This window comes from Galeopterus variegatus, unplaced genomic scaffold (genome assembly GCF_000696425.1).
Source record: "Galeopterus variegatus unplaced genomic scaffold, G_variegatus-3.0.2 Scaffold212, whole genome shotgun sequence".
NCBI lineage: Eukaryota > Metazoa > Chordata > Mammalia > Dermoptera > Cynocephalidae > Galeopterus > Galeopterus variegatus.
In genome coordinates this window covers 655,630-674,180 of record NW_007726323.1, presented here as the reverse complement: position 1 = coordinate 674,180, position 18,551 = coordinate 655,630, and the positions used below count along the sequence as shown (strand labels likewise).

Below are 18,551 nucleotides of genomic sequence, written 5' to 3'. Positions count from 1 at the left end.
TCCCAGGGTCCAGGGTGTGGGATGTGAACACCTTTCAGGGGGGTCATTATTCTGTGGATATGGAATGGACCCAGATCCCAAGGGCGGAAGAGATGAGAAGCTGTGGACAGTAGGACATCCCCTCTGGCCCAAGAGTCTGCCTGGGGGTCATGCAGGCCTGGGTAATAAATCTGGGGGACTGGGAGGAGGGAGGGGGGCAGGCAAGAGCTGACTTACTTGGGCCAGCCCCGTGGTGCACTCGGGAGAGTGCGGTGCTTGGGAGCGTAGCAGCGCTCCCGCCGTGGGTTTGGATCCTATATAGGGATGGCCGGTGCACTCACTGGCTGAGCGCAGTGCGGATGACACCAAGCCAAGGGTTGCAATCCCCTTACCGGTCACAAAAAAAAAAAAAAGAGCTGACTTACTTCATCTGGTAGAGGTTGTTGGTGCCTCTGTGGTCAATGTCATGGCAGAAGGCGGCAGTGACCATGGCCAAGGCCTCTAGGTCCGTGAAGTATCGCTTCAGCTTTCCTGTCTGCAAGGACAATCAGAGGTACAAGTCACTCCTTTTTTGTGGGGGCTGGAAGCAGGGCTGAAAGAGCAGGTGTGAGGGAAAGGCCTGGAGCTTGGAAATGTGGTTCTGATCTTGGCTCTATCCCTGGCTCATAGGCTGACCAGAGGTTTGCCTGGGTCTCAGGAGTTTTCTGGGATGTGGGACTTCCAGTGCTAGATCTGGGACAGTCTCAGGCAAATGGGGACAGTTGATCACCCTATTTCTGAGTGACCTTAGCGGGTTTCATCCCCCGCTAGGCCTCAGTATCCCAATCTGCACACTGGGGATGGAGCATGTTGGACTAGATAATTTTTGAGAAACTTGCAGCTGTCAGGTTTTAGGATTTAGAGAGTTTTTGAACATGGTCAGACTGGTAAAGCAAATCTGCCAAACCTAGACTACCAGTTTAAGCACAGAGCAAAGGAACCTATCCGTGGGACTCCTTCAAATACTTAACTCCTTGTTTATGATGTGTATTAAAGTAAAGGGTGGGGAAGAGCTCTGGAGAGCTGATGCTAACTCTGTGACCATAAAAAATAAATCAAATCTAAGTGGTGTCCTTGTTACCTTCTGTGGTGGCCTGGCCAAAATTCCTGCTTCCAGGCCCTAGCACCTACTCTTGCCTGACCATTCCAGCCACAAGGAAAGGAACAAATATAAGGAGATTGAACAAGGGGAGAGATCTGCATCATGATCTGAACAGGGAAACACTTAAATGAAATATAAAGGGCTCTGAACCCTCTGAGCCAAATATACTGACACAAATATGTAGCACTGTTTGTAATAGTGAAATATTGAAAACAATCTCCACGTCCAACAGGGGGCTGAGTAAAGAAATTACGGTATATTTACACAACAGAATATTACATAGCCACAAAATTGTACCGTAGATAGACTTTGAAAACATTATGTTAAGTGAAACAAGCCAGACACAAAAGGACAAATATTGTGTGATTCCACTCATATTAGGTACTTAGAATGGTCAAAATCATAGGGCTGGCCCGTAGCTCACTTGGGAGAGTGCGGTGCTGATAACACCAAGGCCACAGGTTCAGATCCCTATATAGGGATGGCCAGTTAGCTCACTTGGGAGAGCGTGGTGCTGACAGCACCAAGTCAAGGGTTAAGATCCCCTTACTGGTCATCTTTAAAAAAAAAAAAAAAAAGAATGGTCAAAATCATAGAAACAGGAAGGAAATAAAATAGTGGTTACCAGAGGCTGGGTGATGCAGGGAGTGTGGAGTTATTGTTTAATGGGTATGGAGTTTCTGTTTGAGATGATGAAAGACTTCTACAGTTGGATAGTGGTAATGGTTGCACAACATTGTGAATGTACTCTTTGCCCTGAATTGTACATCTAAAAATGGTTAAAATAGTAAATGTTACATGTACGTATATATTATGGAAGAATGAGATTGATATATTTATATGTTTTCAAGTGAAAAAAGCATATTACATAATAATGTCATTCCATTGGTTATGAACTAAATAAACTATATATGTCTGTGTGTTTCTATACGAGTTTGTGCATACAAATATGTGTCCATGCTGTTAAATTAGATTAAATTTGGTATAAAGCGGCCTCCATATGTAATGAACTGTAACCTAACTTATTGTCCAAACAAACCGCAAGCTAACTTAGAGTATACTCTTGTAACAAGTAACCAACTCTTGGCCAATCATAGCAGCCAAGCTTTTAGCCAAACACAGGCTGCAAACTTCTCGTGCATGCCCAAATAGGGCAAAGGATGAGCTGTAACCAATCAGGCTATTCCTGTATATCACTCCCTTCTTCTGTCCTATTTCTGTATGTCACTTCCTTCTTCTGCCTGCCCACGTTGCTGGGTGGAGCTCTCTGAACATTTCCTGGTTCAGACTGCTGCCAGATTCATGAATCATTTTTTTTGTTCAAATAAACCCTGCTAAACCTAATTTGTTTGAAGTTTTTCTTTTAACAGCTCCAAGAAGAAAATTTGGAAGAAGTTGTGACACAGTTACCTCCAAATAACCAGACTGGGGTTGGGAGTAGACTGCAGCTTTCTGTCACTTTTTGTTATATGCTTCTCTACTCTTGGAATTCTTTTAAGCTAAGCATGCACTACTTCTGCATAATTCTTAAAAGGCAATATACAGAGAAAGAACAACAACTCTGTTGCTGCCAAGTGCACTGTGCATGAGGTCGTCCAATGTGGCATGAGTCCACAACCAAGGCAGCCCTGACTGCCTTGCCACCCATGCTGTCCAGCGCCATCCCCCAGCCACATACCACCAGCAAAGAGAACATGGTCTGCCCCACGTTGAAGCCATGCCGCCAGTTGTGGTAGGTGATCTTGCGGTAGCCCTTACTCAGGGAGTACATGAACCGAACCAGGGCCTGTGAATACATGAACATCAGTGAGGCAGCATGCGCCCGACCAGGCACCCAGGGCCCTCCCTTCTGAGGCCGGAGGTCCTCCAACCCCATCATTGGACCAGAATAGGCGAAAACTAATAACAATAGGTGCAATAATGCTGTGAATAAACTTTGCAAAAGGCTAAATACTGTGAAAATGGATGCTGTTGTTAAGAAACAAGGTAGGTATGGGTCATTCCTCCGACAGAGCTTCTTCATTACTTCCTAAACTGTTCCCTGGAGAGTCAGTGTCCTGGGAGAAGCCAACAGGGGCTTTACTAAGGAGGACAACAAAAGGGTTCTTTAATCCAGTGGTTCTCAAACTTGAGTGTGCATCAGAAACACTTGGCAGCCTTGTTAAACACAGTTTCTGATTCATTAGAGCTGGGAGTGTATGCATGCACGTGTGTGTATGTGTGTGTGTGTGTGTGAGAGAGAGAGAGAGAGAGAGAGAGAATTTGCTTTAATCAAACACTTATATTTGGGAAATTCTGTGCACTATATACCCCCAGCCCCACTTTCTCTGCCCATCCCCCATCCCCCTAGATTCACAGCGCACCTTAGTAAGGAATCCTGCAGGGAAAGAGCTCTGAATTGGTTCATCCCACATTTCCTGCCCTTGCTTGATTATAGGACTTTTTTTTTTTTTTTTTGCAGCACATCTATTCATGGTTTCAGAACTCAGTGCCTCAGAACCCACAGCAAGAAGCCAATATACCCAAAACAGCACATTTCAGAGGAACAGTGTGTCTCTTTTCCAATAGATGACTCATGTTGCAACATGACTAACACTTTAAATCCTAAACACTGAGGGCACACTCTTTTTAAGGTAGTTTACAGATTGAGTTTTTTAAAAAAAGACAAAACGAAAGAAAGAAAAAGGGAAATCAAAGATGTTTGTTTTGACCTCACCTCTTGTGGAATGTGAAATTTATCCACCACTTTGAGCTCATAATACATCTGTATCCCACATTTCACCAGCTCCAGTTCTGTTAAGGGCAAGTCACTAAAGTGGAATTTGTTAATTTCATATTTCTCTGTATCTGGCAGCTCTGCTTGCTGTGTAAGGAACGGAGTCAAGTGATTAGGTGATACGAAGTGTTCCTGGGTCCCCCCACCCCAGCCCTATCCCCATCCCAGGTCTGCTGGGAGGATCAGAGCAGAGCGGTGGGGAGCTTGCTTTGCAGAAAGACACCCACACATGCTTAGGAGCACCCTGCACTTGTTCTGCATCAGGGCCAGTGTTGCTCCAGATCAGCTCACCAGGATGTCAGACAGCTCCTCTTCCTCACATTCCCATGGTTCCTTCCCATACACCTCTCTGGTTTTCTACCAGGGCCCAAAATAACAGGAAGAAGAAGAAGAAGAAAAAAAGGTTACTACATGCCTAAACATGCCTCCATTTTTCCATTCTCATTTTTCTCCTTCCTCCAAAGTCCTTAAAAGAGAACCACCTGCTCAGAGAGGCTGCCATTCAACATCCAATGAATTCAAAATCATGAGCTTTGGAGCCATGGAGACCTGCTCCAAATTCAAACTCTGCCATGTACTGGCAGTGTTATTTAATGCCTCTGATCCTCAATTTCCTCATCTGTAAAATGAGGACAATACAAGTACTTAACTGGTGAATTAAAATTCAATTGTGCAAAGTTATTTTTAAATAGCATATGTACGACTAAATAATGCATGTAAAACACTTAGCACGGTGCTTGGCACATAGCACTAAAAATAATATTGTTACTGATATTTTTATTGTTCTTATTACTGACTGGGAGTAAAGAGGTCTTGGTTCTTCCTCTCACTTACTGTGAGGCTCGAGGAAAGTTTTTTCCCTCTCTGGGCCTATTTCCCTATGAGCTAGAGGATTGGGGAACCCAGACCCAGTTACTAATTTCTGATTTCTCGGCCCAGAGCAAAATCTGTTAACTCTTAACTGGTTCACTGAAGGTGTGCCTCTATAGGGTCCAAATATATATCATTTGGCTGAAAATATAGACTAAGTCAAGAAACTATGAGGCAATTCATCCAAACTGAATAAACATCTCCTCTGAATTTAATAGTTATTGGGATGAAATGATCCCAATTTATTATGGTATCTTCCCAGATTAAGAAATGTCCTCTAAAAACATTGGCCCATGTTGTTTTAAGTCCTGAGGCCTGCAAGCCAAGCTCCGCGGGGCATCAGATCCAATGCCATTTGGCTAACTTGATTTACTTCTAAAATCCTGGTATCTTTAAGACCAAAACCCCAGGAATAATAAATCACTGATTCTCACATGTCTATGAAAACATCTAGTCGAATTTTGCACCCCAGGTCGGATTTTCCTTTATAACATCCCTGATACATAACAATCCAGCCTCTGCTAGAACAGCTCTCATGAAGGGGTGCTCACCACCTCCTGAGGCAGCCCATTCATAAGAGTGGTAAAGAATTTGCTCATTATCCTGAGAAAGGATGAGTGAGACCTATTCACAAGCTGGGTGATTTGGGGACAAGTTACATCCCCCTTCTGGGCCTCAATTTCTTCATCTCTGCAATGAAGATAGAAATCCTTACCCTGCCCACCTTACTGGGGTAATACTTGTAAATCAAACAAGATAATAAGTGTGAATTTGCCTTATAAACTGTAAAGTGATGAAACTATGTCAGGGTGGCCTACTCCCTCTGAACTACTTTGCTCACCAAACTCTTCTGAAGTCTGACTGAATCTCCTGAGTGAGCTGACCCCACAGAAGGGAGGCTCTGAGAAACTGATCATTGTTCATTGGTCTGTCAGATAAAGCTTCCTCTCAGAGCAGGGACTACGGTTGGTTGAACCTGTCTCCAGTACCAAGTCAGCCCTGAGCACAGTGAAAAATAGTTTCTAGAGCCAGGATCTGGCCCCAAGACTGAGGTGACCCTATAAGGGATAGCTGTCCCCGGGCCACACAGAGCAGTCCTTATGTACCACTCTCTGGCACTAATCCATCCATCCTTCCAGTCATCTATCCATCTATTCATCCATCCATTCGTTCGTTCATTCAGCTTTGAGGGCTGCAGCATTCTTGTGCTAGGCAGGAGAAATACAACAGTGTGCAAACCCACAACCAGACTATACCCTCATGAAGCTCAATCTGCCTCAGTCTGGCCATATTGCTAACTCGCAGTGTCTCCTAGAGTAGAAACAAGTAAAGAACATTACGCACCAGGATTTTCTGAATTTCATCGTTGTCACACTTCACGTGGTATTTTACTATGTCCTGGAAAATATCCTTCCTATTTTCAAGTTTGTTCATTGACTCATAGGTGTCAGGATTTAAGACAGACCAGCCCAGAAATTGAGTCAAAGACTGAAAAGAAAGAAAGGAAGCATCAGAGACAGAACACCCAGGTTTGATCCTCACTTTGTATCTTAGGGCAAAGCTCTCTAGGCCTCCATTTTTCAGCTATAAACAGGTTTTGTAAACTGCATTCTACCCACCTTATAGAGCTGTTATGAGGATAAGATAAAATAATAATGTAAGCAATAAATTTCATTTTCTTATAAATCAAAAAAAGAAGATAAAATAATAGATTTGAACACACTTTAAATAAACCACTAACATACATGAAGTGTCATTCTTATGCGTAATAACTTCACAAAAAGGTAATGTGTTTTGCATATGTGGGGATGGGGTATACAGAAACTCCCTGTATTTTCTGCTCAATTTTGCTGTGAACCTAATACTGTTCTAAAAAGTAGTTTATTGATTAAATAAAATTAAAAAGGGAATGTGGATTTCTCTGACCACACGTGACAGTGCAAAGCAAGAGCAAAGAAATTGGTTGTTGAGGCTGAGTCAGGATTTCACACACAAGGTGAGCTTCCCACCCCTCCAGGTGATAGGGCAGCAACACCCCAGGGCCCCACCATGCAGCTCTAAGATCAAAGCTTGGCAGCATGTAGACACTGATCCCAGCAGCAAAAGATGTCCTAGCAAGCCATACCTCCATCAGGGTCTCATCCATTTCATCAAAGGGCTTCCCGTCTTTACGATTGTAAAATGTGGCCACCCCAACAATTTCTTCCTTCTTGTTCACAATCGGCATAGAAAGGACATTTTTAATCATCCATCCAGACTCATCCAGAGGTTCTTTCTACAAGAGAAGGGCCAGATCAGGTCTCTGCAGGTCCCAGACTGCAGAGGCAGCTGTGACGGATTGCATGCTGTCGTGACCCAGACTGGCTGAGAGAGGCGACAAGAGGATAGAGCTTGTTGGATTTTTCATGGTTTTAGTCACTGGCAAACGCCATGAGCAAGTGACCCATCTGGTTGGAATTCCTTAGGCCAGGTAGCCATATTGTTTTCATCCCAGGGACGTCAGGGCCGTTATGTACCAGGTGGTGTGTTACATGCTGGGGATATAATGGTGTGCAGAAACACCCCTGAGAAGTAGTATTTCCCTAATAGATATAGGAACTAACCACAAGAGACTGGCTTAAAAGGCAATGCTATTGATTCTTGTAGTTTTTAATTAACCATTTATATCTTTAAATTAAACTAGATTTAACCTGCATGTTTTGCCTCTTGACATTACTTTTGGCATGTCATTTTATCTTCTTGGGCCTCAGTTTTGTCATCTATAGATGGGAAAGATTATGTACCTCACTGAAGAAATGAGGTTCTCCGTCAATCACAAGATGCCTTCTGTGAGTCACTGTCCATCTGTCTGGGCCTCACTTTTATTATTTATAAAATAAGGATAACTAGACTAATTTTCAGACTCTTTTCCATTGGTTCATCAAACACTTACAATGTGCAAGAAACTGAGCCACAATCTAGGGAAACTGAGGAAAATAAGGCTCAGATCTTGTCCTCAGGTTGCTCATAATCTGTAAGGTAAACCGGCAATTACACTGCAGTGTGGGAAGTTCTCTAAGAGAGTTATCTTTATGGTACTGTGAGAGTCAGAGGAGAGAAGGAAGTAAAGGAAGGCTTCCTGGAGTAGGGGAGTCTTCCAGTTCTGAAGTTCCAAGATTCTTAAGGTGGTGAGACGATCATTGTTATTATTTAAATAACACAGATCTGTCTCAGTACCTGGTGCAGAATATAGCCCAAAGAGCACAGGGCTGTATTAAGCTCAGGACTTGCCTTTCCCTCAGCTCCCTACCTAACCTTGGGGAAATCTCTCCTCTCTGAAGGTCATGATGAGGAGACATTTTACTTTATTTACTTTTTAAAATTTTTTATTTTATTTTATTTTTTTAGCAGCTGGCCAGTACAGGGATCGAACCCTTGACCTTGGCGTTATCAACACCATGCTCTCTAACTGAGTGAGCTAACTGGCCAGCCCAGGTAACAGATTTTATTGAAAGTGAAGTGGGATGCCATTAAAGATTTTTAAGCAAGGCAGTTACTTGATTCAACCTATGTTTTAAAAAAATCACTCAGGCTACACTGTGGAGGATGAGTTGGAGGAGGAAGAGTAGAATCTAAAAGCAAGATCAAATTTGCTTTCCTAATGTGGTTAAACTGCAATCAATTGAATGACATGGGTAAAGACCAAGGTCTGTTGTGGTTATGTTCAGGTTAGCAACTCTCAGTGACTCTTTGGGCTTGTCATATTGATGTGGTCAAAATCATAACACATGCAGAGCAATTTTAACTGGGGAAGAATATTCTCTCTAAGCTTTTTCATAATGTTTTTGAAGGAGTAAAAAAATAATCCACTGATTTTCCTAAGAGTCATTTTCATTTTCTTCTTGTTTCCTGATTGCTAATGGATTTGTTTTTCTTACAGCTGGCATGCTAAAGCCAGCAAATATTGACAGAGCACCGAGCGATGAGGATGTTGAGAAAGTACAATGCAACCCTTGACCAAAGGAAGCCAATATTTTACTGAGAGAAATCAATCTAAAACAGAAGGAAGGATAATAAAAGATGAAGTAAGGGAAATATAGTAACAGAGACAAACCCCTTGGAATGACCTTCCAGGCCCTGCATGATCTGGTCTCTGTCTACCTCTCTAGGATCTTCTCCTGCCACTTTCTTCCTCAGTCTCTCTCTCAGATTTGTTGGCCTACTCTAGTTCCTTCCAGTAAGCCATCTCCTTCCTGCAGTCTCCTCCACTCTCTTTAATGCTCACACATAATTTTCTCAGGGACACGTTCCTTGATTCCTCCCAGATTGTCAGGCCCCCCTGAGAGATCTCCTCTGTACCCCTGCCCTTCTCCTTACCACCACTTTGTATCTCTCTCCCCAAACGATAAAGAGCTCCATGGAGACAAAGACACCTGTCTGGACCACCAGTGTAGCCAGTGCAGCATTGTGCCAATGCCTGGCACAGAGGATGTCCTTCATAAATATTTGCCAAAAAAAAAAAGACAAGCAAACAAAATCAAATAGAATACTAAACAATATTCCATGAAAATTCCATGGAGAGAGCAATGATATTCATCCAGGGGAATCAAAATAAACTTCATAGAAGTGGTAGCATTTGAGGTTGTCATTGAAGGGCAGGAGGATGCTGAAGGGGGATTTGGGCAGGAGATGATGGTTGTGGAGGGAACTGCATAAGCAAAGGTCCTGACGCCAGAAAGCAAAGGGTGTGAATGTTAAAACCGAATGGGACCTTATCACCCACCCAATTAACTCCCTCCCCACTTCCACTGGCACATGACTTTTCTCCACTCATATTTTCATTTTGTTGAGACTGCTTCCCAGTAGCGTATGTGAATTCTAATGTAATCTAATGCTTTTCTCAGAGAAAAAAAGTCATATGACTAAGAAAGTAAATAAAAAATGACCTACCTGAAATGCAAAAAAGTCCTCCGCAGGCGCATTCATGATGTTGCAAATCTAAAAGATGTGAAGTGGGATAATGGGTTGTGATTAGACCTGGTAGAGCACCCAGCAAAGCGCTGCAAGCTGCTTCCAGAAACACCATGTCCTTGCCCACGGCATTCACATTCTTTTCATCAGGTAGACATGCTCCAGATGGTTTTGTATTATTAACTGAGGCTACTGGATAGAAAATTCTCCTTATAAATACTACTTCTTACTATTTGCTCCACTCTGGATCATTTCTAGGCTTTGAAAAAGTGGAGGCCACAATTTGTCATTATTAATAGCTGTACGGTGTCCCATTTTGTTGTTCCCCTTTTGCTGAGTTTTTGTGTTGTGTCCAGGATTTTTAAAAATTAATATAAATAGGGCCGGCCCAGTGGCGCACTTGGTAGAGTGTGGCACTTAGGAGCGTGGTGGCGCTCCCGCCGAGGGTTCAGATCCCATATAGAGACCGGTCCGCTCACTGGTTGAGCGCGGTGCGGGCGCGACACCAAGGGTTGCGATCCCGTTGCCAGTCGCGGTATGGGCGTGACACTGAGGGTTGCAATCCCGTTACCGGTCACGAAAAAAGACAAAAAGGAAAAAAAAAATTAATATAAATAATGCTACTATAAACATCTTTGACTCAACTACATTTGGGTTCTGTTTGGTTTGTTTAGGCAGAAAGAGGTTTTTCAGGGGGTATAAACCCCAAAAGTAGAACAAGAAATGAAAGGTATTGTAGCTGTGCTTCTACACTGCTAGTTTGCTATATTGAACCAGTTTACTCTACCATGGAAGAGACCAGATGGCACTTATATGAGCCTTCCAGAGCCCTGCCAATGGGGCCACTCTGTACAGTTGTGTAGTGTGTCAACTGCACAAAGGCCCCTGGCTGAAGGGTGACTGGGAGCTGAGGTCCAGCCTGTGCTCTGCTTGCAGAGCCATGCCCCGACCTTTGTCTAGTCATCTATTGAGAAGGGGTATCTTCTTCTAGATCTCAAAAAGGTACCACATGGGCTTGTGGCAATCCTGCCTGTCAACTCAGGGGTGAATTGCATGTGGTCTCAGAGGGTGAGCTCCCTGCTTCTGTCCAAGGACTGCCCACTCATGGCACTACCCTCTGGCACCTCCTTGGGCCACCTCCACAATTGCAATCATTCTCTTCTGATCTCCAACCTTTCCAAGGGCTCTTTCCCCTGAGCTTGTGAGCATGCTTGAGTCTCTCCCATCCTTGACAATAAAATCCTTTCTTCACCTGACCTGGCCCCCTCCTCTTTTCTCTTGCATTCTCTACCTTCTCATTACCTCAGCAGACCACATGCTGGTTTCTGCCTCTATCTCACCAACAAATCAGCTTTCATCGGGGCCACCAATGTCCTCTTAATTGTCAATCCCAGTGGGTTTCTCTCTCTGCTGACACATTCTGCTTTCTTGGTTTCTGTGACACTTCCCTCTCCTGGGTCTTCAAACACCTCTAACCCCTCTATGTTTCTTCACACACTGCTCTTTCTCCACCCGCTCTGTGTCCACAGCCCCTCTCACTCTCCCTGGGTGACTTTCTCCAGACTCATCTGGTCTTGATATCTTCCAGATCTCCATCTCCATCCCTCCTCTCTCTCCGCAGCATCAGAATCGTCTCTACATCTACCTGCTGGACATTTGCTCCTAAAAAAGTGTTGATCTCACCTTCTCTACAATGGACCTCATCATCTTACAGCCAAACGTGATGGCAGAACTGTCGGTCCAGTCTAGGAGCATGAACTTAGCTTTGACTCTTCTCTCTTCCTCCCTCTGTGCTTACAATCAATCACAAATCACACACACACGCACACACGCACACACACACACACACAATATCACAGTTTTACCCTCTCGTGTTAGATTTGACCCCTTATCTCCTCTCCACCTCGTCTCTATTAAATGAGTACATTTATTTAGTGCCTGATCCATTTTAAGCAGTCAGTGGCTGTTAGTGATAATGATAGTATTCTTTCCTGCCCCTGCTTTTGTTAGGATTCTCATCATCTCTTACCAGAATAATGCACTGGTCACTCTGCCTCCAGTCCTAGCCCTTCAGATTCATTTTCCTTGAAGCTACCAGAGTTACCTTTCTAAAATGAAAATTGACTATGCCTATCTCCTGCTTAAAAGTGCATCACGGGTAGATTAAATCCCCACAACCTTGATTTGGTATCCAAGGCCTCTTGTGATCTGGCCCCTCTCTCTCAAGCCTCATCTCTTGCCATCTTCCTGTCCCAAACCCAATACTCCAGCAACACTACACTGCACACAGCCTGCTGCTCCTAACCTCTATGCCCACATCATTCCCTCCACCTGGAATCTCCTTTCCTGCCACTGCCTGCCTAAGACCTATTTATTTTAAAACTCAACTCAGACCAACACACTCTAGGAAATGAAGCCTAGTTTTGACAACCTCTACTCTGTATTCCCAGAATATACCACATACATCTCTATCATGACCTTATCACATTGTATTATATGTATCTGTTAATAAAGACATCTCCTCATTTGATTATGAGCTTCATCTATCTTAGTATCTCCAGAGCCAATCACAGTGCCTGGCACATAGAAAACAATAAATACAGACAGCATTGTGCAGTGTGCACTTGCGAAAGCATATGGGGGTGACCAGCTCAAATATGGGGGTGATGTGCAGCTAGTAGACATGGCGCTGCTCTCAGGCACAGGGGATGTCATTGCTCCACTCTTGACCTTGAATGGGTAGGTATGGTAGGATAGAGCATTTAAACTCTGCTGTATAAGACATAGTTGGAAATGCGACAGGGACGGGAGGTTGGGAATGGCAATAAAGTCCTTGCTCTAAGAGGTTGGGACTTAGTCTCTGGGGAGCCTAGTAGACCAGCCAGACATGATTTTGTCCTTTACACACGTAAGTAAGTATCTTAGTTGCTAGTGAGACTGTGCACCTTTCCACCTAAGGATTGTTTCTCTGTGTATTTCATATTCCCTCAAACATCAATTCTCTGTTCATCTCTTTAGACCAACTGTCAAGTGGACTGAGAAATGAGAGAATTGGGGTTTTAGAGAACCACACTTCCCATCATTTTTTCCACTCTCGATCTGAAATCCTTTCTTCCACATGATTCAAAACTCTTCCCCTTCAAAGTTGTATTACTTACCAGGCCATTTTGAGCAACATAAGCAGGGAGACCACTTACTAAAGCCCAGTGGTCAGGAGGTGGATTCCTGTAAAGACCAGGGACAAATGGTGATTCCCAAGGCAGGGACTGTCGGACTGAAAACATGAGTCTGGGTCTTTGCCCTCTCCCTACTCTCTGGTGGCTCCCAGCACCCACTTACATTCAGTACACCTAGCCAAACCCAAAATGTTGGCAACCATCTTAATGTCCCAATTCAGACAGGGAAAAAAGGGTAATGAATATAACCTCTTACTGATTGCCTGCCAAGTTTGACTCTCCAAGAAAAGAGACAACGTTCTCTCCACAGGTTGTTATTGGCTGCTCAGCAAAAACAGATACCATCACTTCCCTCATAAAGTTAGTAGCTCAATACTATGTAGAGAGTGGAAAACCTCATCTGTGGTGAGCTCCCACCATGTGCTAAACACTAAGCTGAGTGCTTTACATTTTTATTTGTCTCTCACAATATTACAACATTTGGTATTACTACTTTTGCTTGTTAATTGTGAGAAAAATACACACAGAAAAATGCATTAAGAATTTCACCAACCAATCGTTAGAAAATGAACATCCATGAAACCACATGCACCTCAAGAACAGTATCGTCAGCACCTTGGAAGCCCCTGACCTTCCCCTCCCGATTGCAACCTTCTCCGTAACCCTAAAGGTAACCGTTATTCTGACATGATAATTATCTTCTTGCTTTTCTGTAGAACTTGACCACCAAGTATGCTTTCCTGTACCCTCTAGTTTAATTTTGCCTATTTTTCAACTTCATTTAGATGGAAACATACAATGTATATTATTTTGTCTGATTTTTTTTTTTTTTTTTTTTTTTTGGCAGCTGGCTGGTACAAGGATCAAACCCTGGGCCTGGGTATTATCAGCACCACGCTCTAACCAACTGAGCTAACCGGCCAGCCCTTTGTCTGACTTCTTTTTCATGTTGCTGTAATTCATTCATTTCATCGAGTTATAGTTTTCTCTTGTATTACTGCAACATAATTTATCCGTTCAACTGTTGATAGACATTTCCCCTCCCCCTCCTCCAGTTTGGAGCTAATATAAATAGTGCTGCTATGAACACTCTGGGGCATATGTTCTCTCAACTCTACATAGTATATTCCGAGGATTAGAAATAGTGCGTCATAAGATATGCATATCTCCAACTTTACTAAATAAGGTCAAACTGTTTTCTAAAGTGATTTGCACCAATTTACACTCCCATCAGTGATGCATTAGAGTTTCCTCTGATCCACATCTCTGTCAACATTTAATATTTTCAGACTTTTAAATTATAGACCTTCAGGTGGGGTCTACTGGTAACTAACCATAATTTTCTTTCTTTTTTTTTTTTTTTTTTTTTTTTTTTTTTTTTGCTTTTCTCTACAAAATTTGTGAAATGGAGTGCCTTCCATAAATGTATTTATCATTTGGATAGCTTTTTTTGTGAATTTCCTCTTTGTGTCTTTTACACATTTATTTACAGTTTATTTTTTATTGATTTGTAGGAGCTCTTTACATATTCATTTTTGTTTGTTCCTCTTTCTTTTTTCTTTTTTTCCTTTATATATTCGTTTTGTTTTTGTTTTTTTTTTAACTGGCAGCTGGCCAGCACAGTGATCCATCCCTGGATCAGCACCACGCTCTAACCAACTGAGCTAACTGGCCAGCCCCTTCTTTTTATATTCTTGATATGAGCCCTTTGTCAGTTGTCTGTGTTACAAATATCTTTTCTCACACCATGACTTGCCTTTTCACTCTTTATAGTAACCAGCTTCCTTAGATGGCCCTTGGGGATTCTCACCTCCTTGTATTTATGGCTTTGCATATTTCCCTCAAACAATGAATCAAGGCTGGCCTCTGTGATCAACAGAATATGGTGGAGGTGAGTGTGCTATTTGTGAGTCTAGATCATGAAAGGCATTGCAGCTTTCACCTGCTTGTTCTGGGGCAGTCAGTCACATGCCATGAGGTAACTCAAGTAGCCCTTTGTGGAGGACTGTGTAAAGAGGAACTGAGGTCTCCTGCCAACAGCCAGCAGCAACTCGCTAGCCCTGTCAGTGAGCTATATGGGAAGCAAATCTCCAGTTCCAGTTGAGCCTTGACATGACTGCAGCCTGAGCTCACATTTGATTATAACCCCGTGAGCTACCTTGTTAAACTCTCTTATTAATTCTAATATTTTATCCATAGATTCTTTTTAATTTTCTACATTCACAGTCTTATCATCTACAAAGGATAACACTATTATTATATTTTCCTTTCCAATCTTTATACCTTTTATTTCTTTTTCTCACCTCACTACTCTGGTCAGGACTTTTAGTACAAGGTTGCTAGAAGCGGTGATAGCAGTCGTCTGTGTCTTGTTCCTGATCTCATTGAGAAAGCTTTTAACATTTCACCACTAAATATGTTATTTGTTGTATATTTTTTTAAAAATTCTCTTTAGAAGATTAAGAAAGTTCTCTATGGAGATAATCATGTCATATTTCTCTTAATGTGGCAAATTATTATGGTTGATTTTTTTAAATGTTAAACCAAGCTTGCGTTCTTGGAATAAACCCAACTGGGTAATAATATATAATTCTGTTCATATTGTTAGTCGTTATTTGCTAAAATTTTATTTAGGATATTTGCACCTATGCTCACAAGTGAACTTGGTCTAGATTTTCCTTTCTGTTGGGTTTTGGCATAAAGCTTATACCAGCCACTTCTTTTTCTAGTCTCATAGAATAATTTGTATGAGATTTTTATTATTTCTTCCTTAAATATTAAGCAGAACTCACCTATGAAGAAATCTGGGCCTGGAGTGTCTTTTTGGGAAGATTCTGATTTATTTTATTGTTATGAGACTATTTTGGTTTCATATTTCTTCTTGTTTTGTATTTTATAGATTTTATTTTTCTAGGAATTTGCCTATTTCATCTAAATGTAAAGTTTTTTGACATAATGTCCTTTCATTATCTTCTTTATGTCTGTGTCATTGTAGTAATGCACTCCCTTTTCATTCCTGAGACTTATTATTTGATTTTTTTTTTCTATTTTTCTTGTTCAGTTTTGCCAGAGATTTTTGATTTTATTAATCAATTCGAAGAATCAACCTATCATTTTCTATTTCATTAATTTCTGGGCTTATCTTTATTTCTTCCATTCTAGACTTTCTTTTGAGTTTATTTTTCTGCTTGTTTGTCTAATGTCTTGAGATAATGTGATGAATAGCTTTGGTCTGCCCGCTCCCAGATCTACTCTCCAACTGGTTCCTCCCAGGAAACCAAACTGTGTGGGCTATATCAACAGGCTTCCTGGCCCTCTGGCTTCTGGTTGAGTTTGGCCACTGGGGAGACCTGGCCAAAAACTGGAAAGAGGTAAAATGGTGAAGTCAGGTTATTTATTTCCCTGGGGCCTCCCTGGTGTGGTCACTTTGAGCTGGTTATGTTGAGTGAAGGTCAATGCTTGTCTCAAGGTGGTTTGCTCTACATGACTCTTTCTCCTTCCAGGTTCTGGAAACAGCCCTTCAGGGCCAGAAATGGTTAACAGCTCCACCACTAACTAGCACATTTTTTTATGGTTACCTTCACTCCACCCACACCTTTATAACACGTCTCTTCGTAAATAAACCCTCCTTGAATTACCTTAATTTGAAGGTGACACCTGTAATTTCACCTTGAGCACAATTGTACTTCATCACACAGGTTTTAATACGTAATATTTTCATTTGCTTCTGCTTTCCTCAGCACTTTCTGTCTATAAAACTAACCCTCTCTGCTCAGCTCATTGGCACACTTATTCTATTTTATGGAATGAATCGTTGCCTGATTCTAGAATTGCAGTAAAGCCAACTGAGACTTTGAAGCTAAATTTGTTGTAATTCTGTCTTGACAGTTGTTATGACCAAGTTCACATTCAGGCAGGTGACGACAACTACATCATGACTGCTGTGTGGCTAACAGTAGTTGTACAATATTATTGATTCTACCTCAGAAATGTCACAAAGTAGAAAATTGCTTTTCAGAATCAATGAAAGGTGATAGATTTCCTTCTTATCCAACCTGGCAATCTTTGCCATTTAACTGATTTATATTTAAAGAAATGATGGATATATTTGGATTTAAATACCTTCTTAAATTGTGTACTTTTTATTTTTCCTACCTGCTCTATGTTCTTTCTAAATGTTTATTTTGTCTTCCTTTGGTTTATTTATTTATTATTCAGTTTTCCCCTCTGTTAGTTTGGATGCACACACTGTGGCAGCCATTAGGGATGTTTATAAACATTCTGGCTGTCCATCCTTCTGGGTGTAGTCCCCATCCACATGAAGTAAAGTGTGGCCATCTGACTAACTTTGGCTACCAAAATGTGAGTAGAAAAATATGTGTCACCTCCAGATGGACATTTAAGAGCCAGTGTGTTTGTTTGCCATGCTGTCTCTTCTCTTGGGCAAGGTTAGTCAATCCATTGCAAGGTTCAGAATGGTGGCTGCTTTATCAGCCTTGGTCGCTGCCTGACTGAAATCCACACATTATACCCCGAACCATACCTACCAGCTGACCAGCTGGCAATGGACAGGTAGTGGGATGGTAAAATAAATCTTTGCTTTTACACTAAGGTCTTGAGGTCTTGCTATCATAGCATAGCCTAGCCTATCCTGGCTGGTATAAAAAATTGTATCTGAAACAGTGTGCTGCCATAACAAAAAACCTAAAATAGGTTTGGACTACTGACTAGCCACAAAAAAAACCCCCAAAAAACATAAAATCTAAAATAGGTGACACAGGTTAAGGGCTGGGTAGAAGGCATGTGTTGTTAGAGGCTAGTAGGATGGGATGCTTGACAAGCAGTGACAAAACATTGGGGAAAACTGTGACCTGTGATCATCCGAAAGATAGACAATGAGTTTAATAAACTTGTAGCTCTAAAAAAGCAATTAGAAAACAGAATGGTTGAAGAGTATTCATTTGACAAGAAAAAAAAAAGAAGAGATGAGCTTAGAAAAGAATCAGAGAATCAGTTCTTACGCAAGCAGAATGAAAGGGAACAGAGAGAACCAAGAAACTGAGGAACTTGAGCCAACTTCTCATCCTCAACCAGTAAAAGATGCAGCTGGGGACTTGTTTATCTGAGTGACAGGGGATTGTTACAATTTGGTTTGGTGACCAGGGTTGACTCAGCATAGCCCATCACACCTGCTGTTTGAGGATTAAGGGGCATATGGTAAATCCCTTCAATTGGACAAAATACCTCAGGGGACTGAGACCAAGGGTGTGGCTCTCCCACAGAGCCTGATGGAAGCCTCAAGGAGTCTGCAATTACGTTGAGAAAGAGAGGCATGTCTCTAGACAGAACTGCGGGTGTGGTTCTTGGTACATGGAGAAGATTCAAATAAATAAAAAGGCAACTGCTCTCCACCCCCATCCACATTAGCATAATGACCCTTCTTGATGGTATCGACCCGCCCATGGTGCACTATATAAGCTCTACCACCCCCACACCTGGTGCTGTCCCCCATTTTCAGGGCAGTCCCGGGCTGTCCTCCATTTTGAGCACAGCCTGGCAGATTTCTTTCTTTAATAAAGCTTGAATGGTACTTGGCATCTTGGCTCACTTTCTTTCTTTTTTTTTTTTTTTTTTTTTTTTTTTTTTTTTTTTTTTTTTT

At 42.0% G+C, this 18,551-nt stretch overlaps 1 protein-coding gene across 2 annotated transcripts in view; it reads right to left on the bottom strand.

Annotated features, from left to right (window-relative positions):
* Positions 1-18,551, bottom strand: part of PDE6A (phosphodiesterase 6A, cGMP-specific, rod, alpha) — a 66,922-nt gene that overhangs the window by 23,170 nt on the left and 25,201 nt on the right. For both annotated transcript variants that reach the window (XM_008565911.1, XM_008565913.1), the window contains 8 exons: positions 12,875-12,941; positions 9,696-9,743; positions 6,892-7,041; positions 6,111-6,254; positions 4,188-4,253; positions 3,837-3,983; positions 2,799-2,906; positions 405-514 (listed from right to left, as the gene is read on the bottom strand). In XM_008565911.1, the coding sequence (XP_008564133.1) occupies positions 405-514; positions 2,799-2,906; positions 3,837-3,983; positions 4,188-4,253; positions 6,111-6,254; positions 6,892-7,041; positions 9,696-9,743; positions 12,875-12,941 (840 nt within the window). The remainder of the gene's footprint in view (positions 1-404; positions 515-2,798; positions 2,907-3,836; positions 3,984-4,187; positions 4,254-6,110; positions 6,255-6,891; positions 7,042-9,695; positions 9,744-12,874; positions 12,942-18,551) is intronic.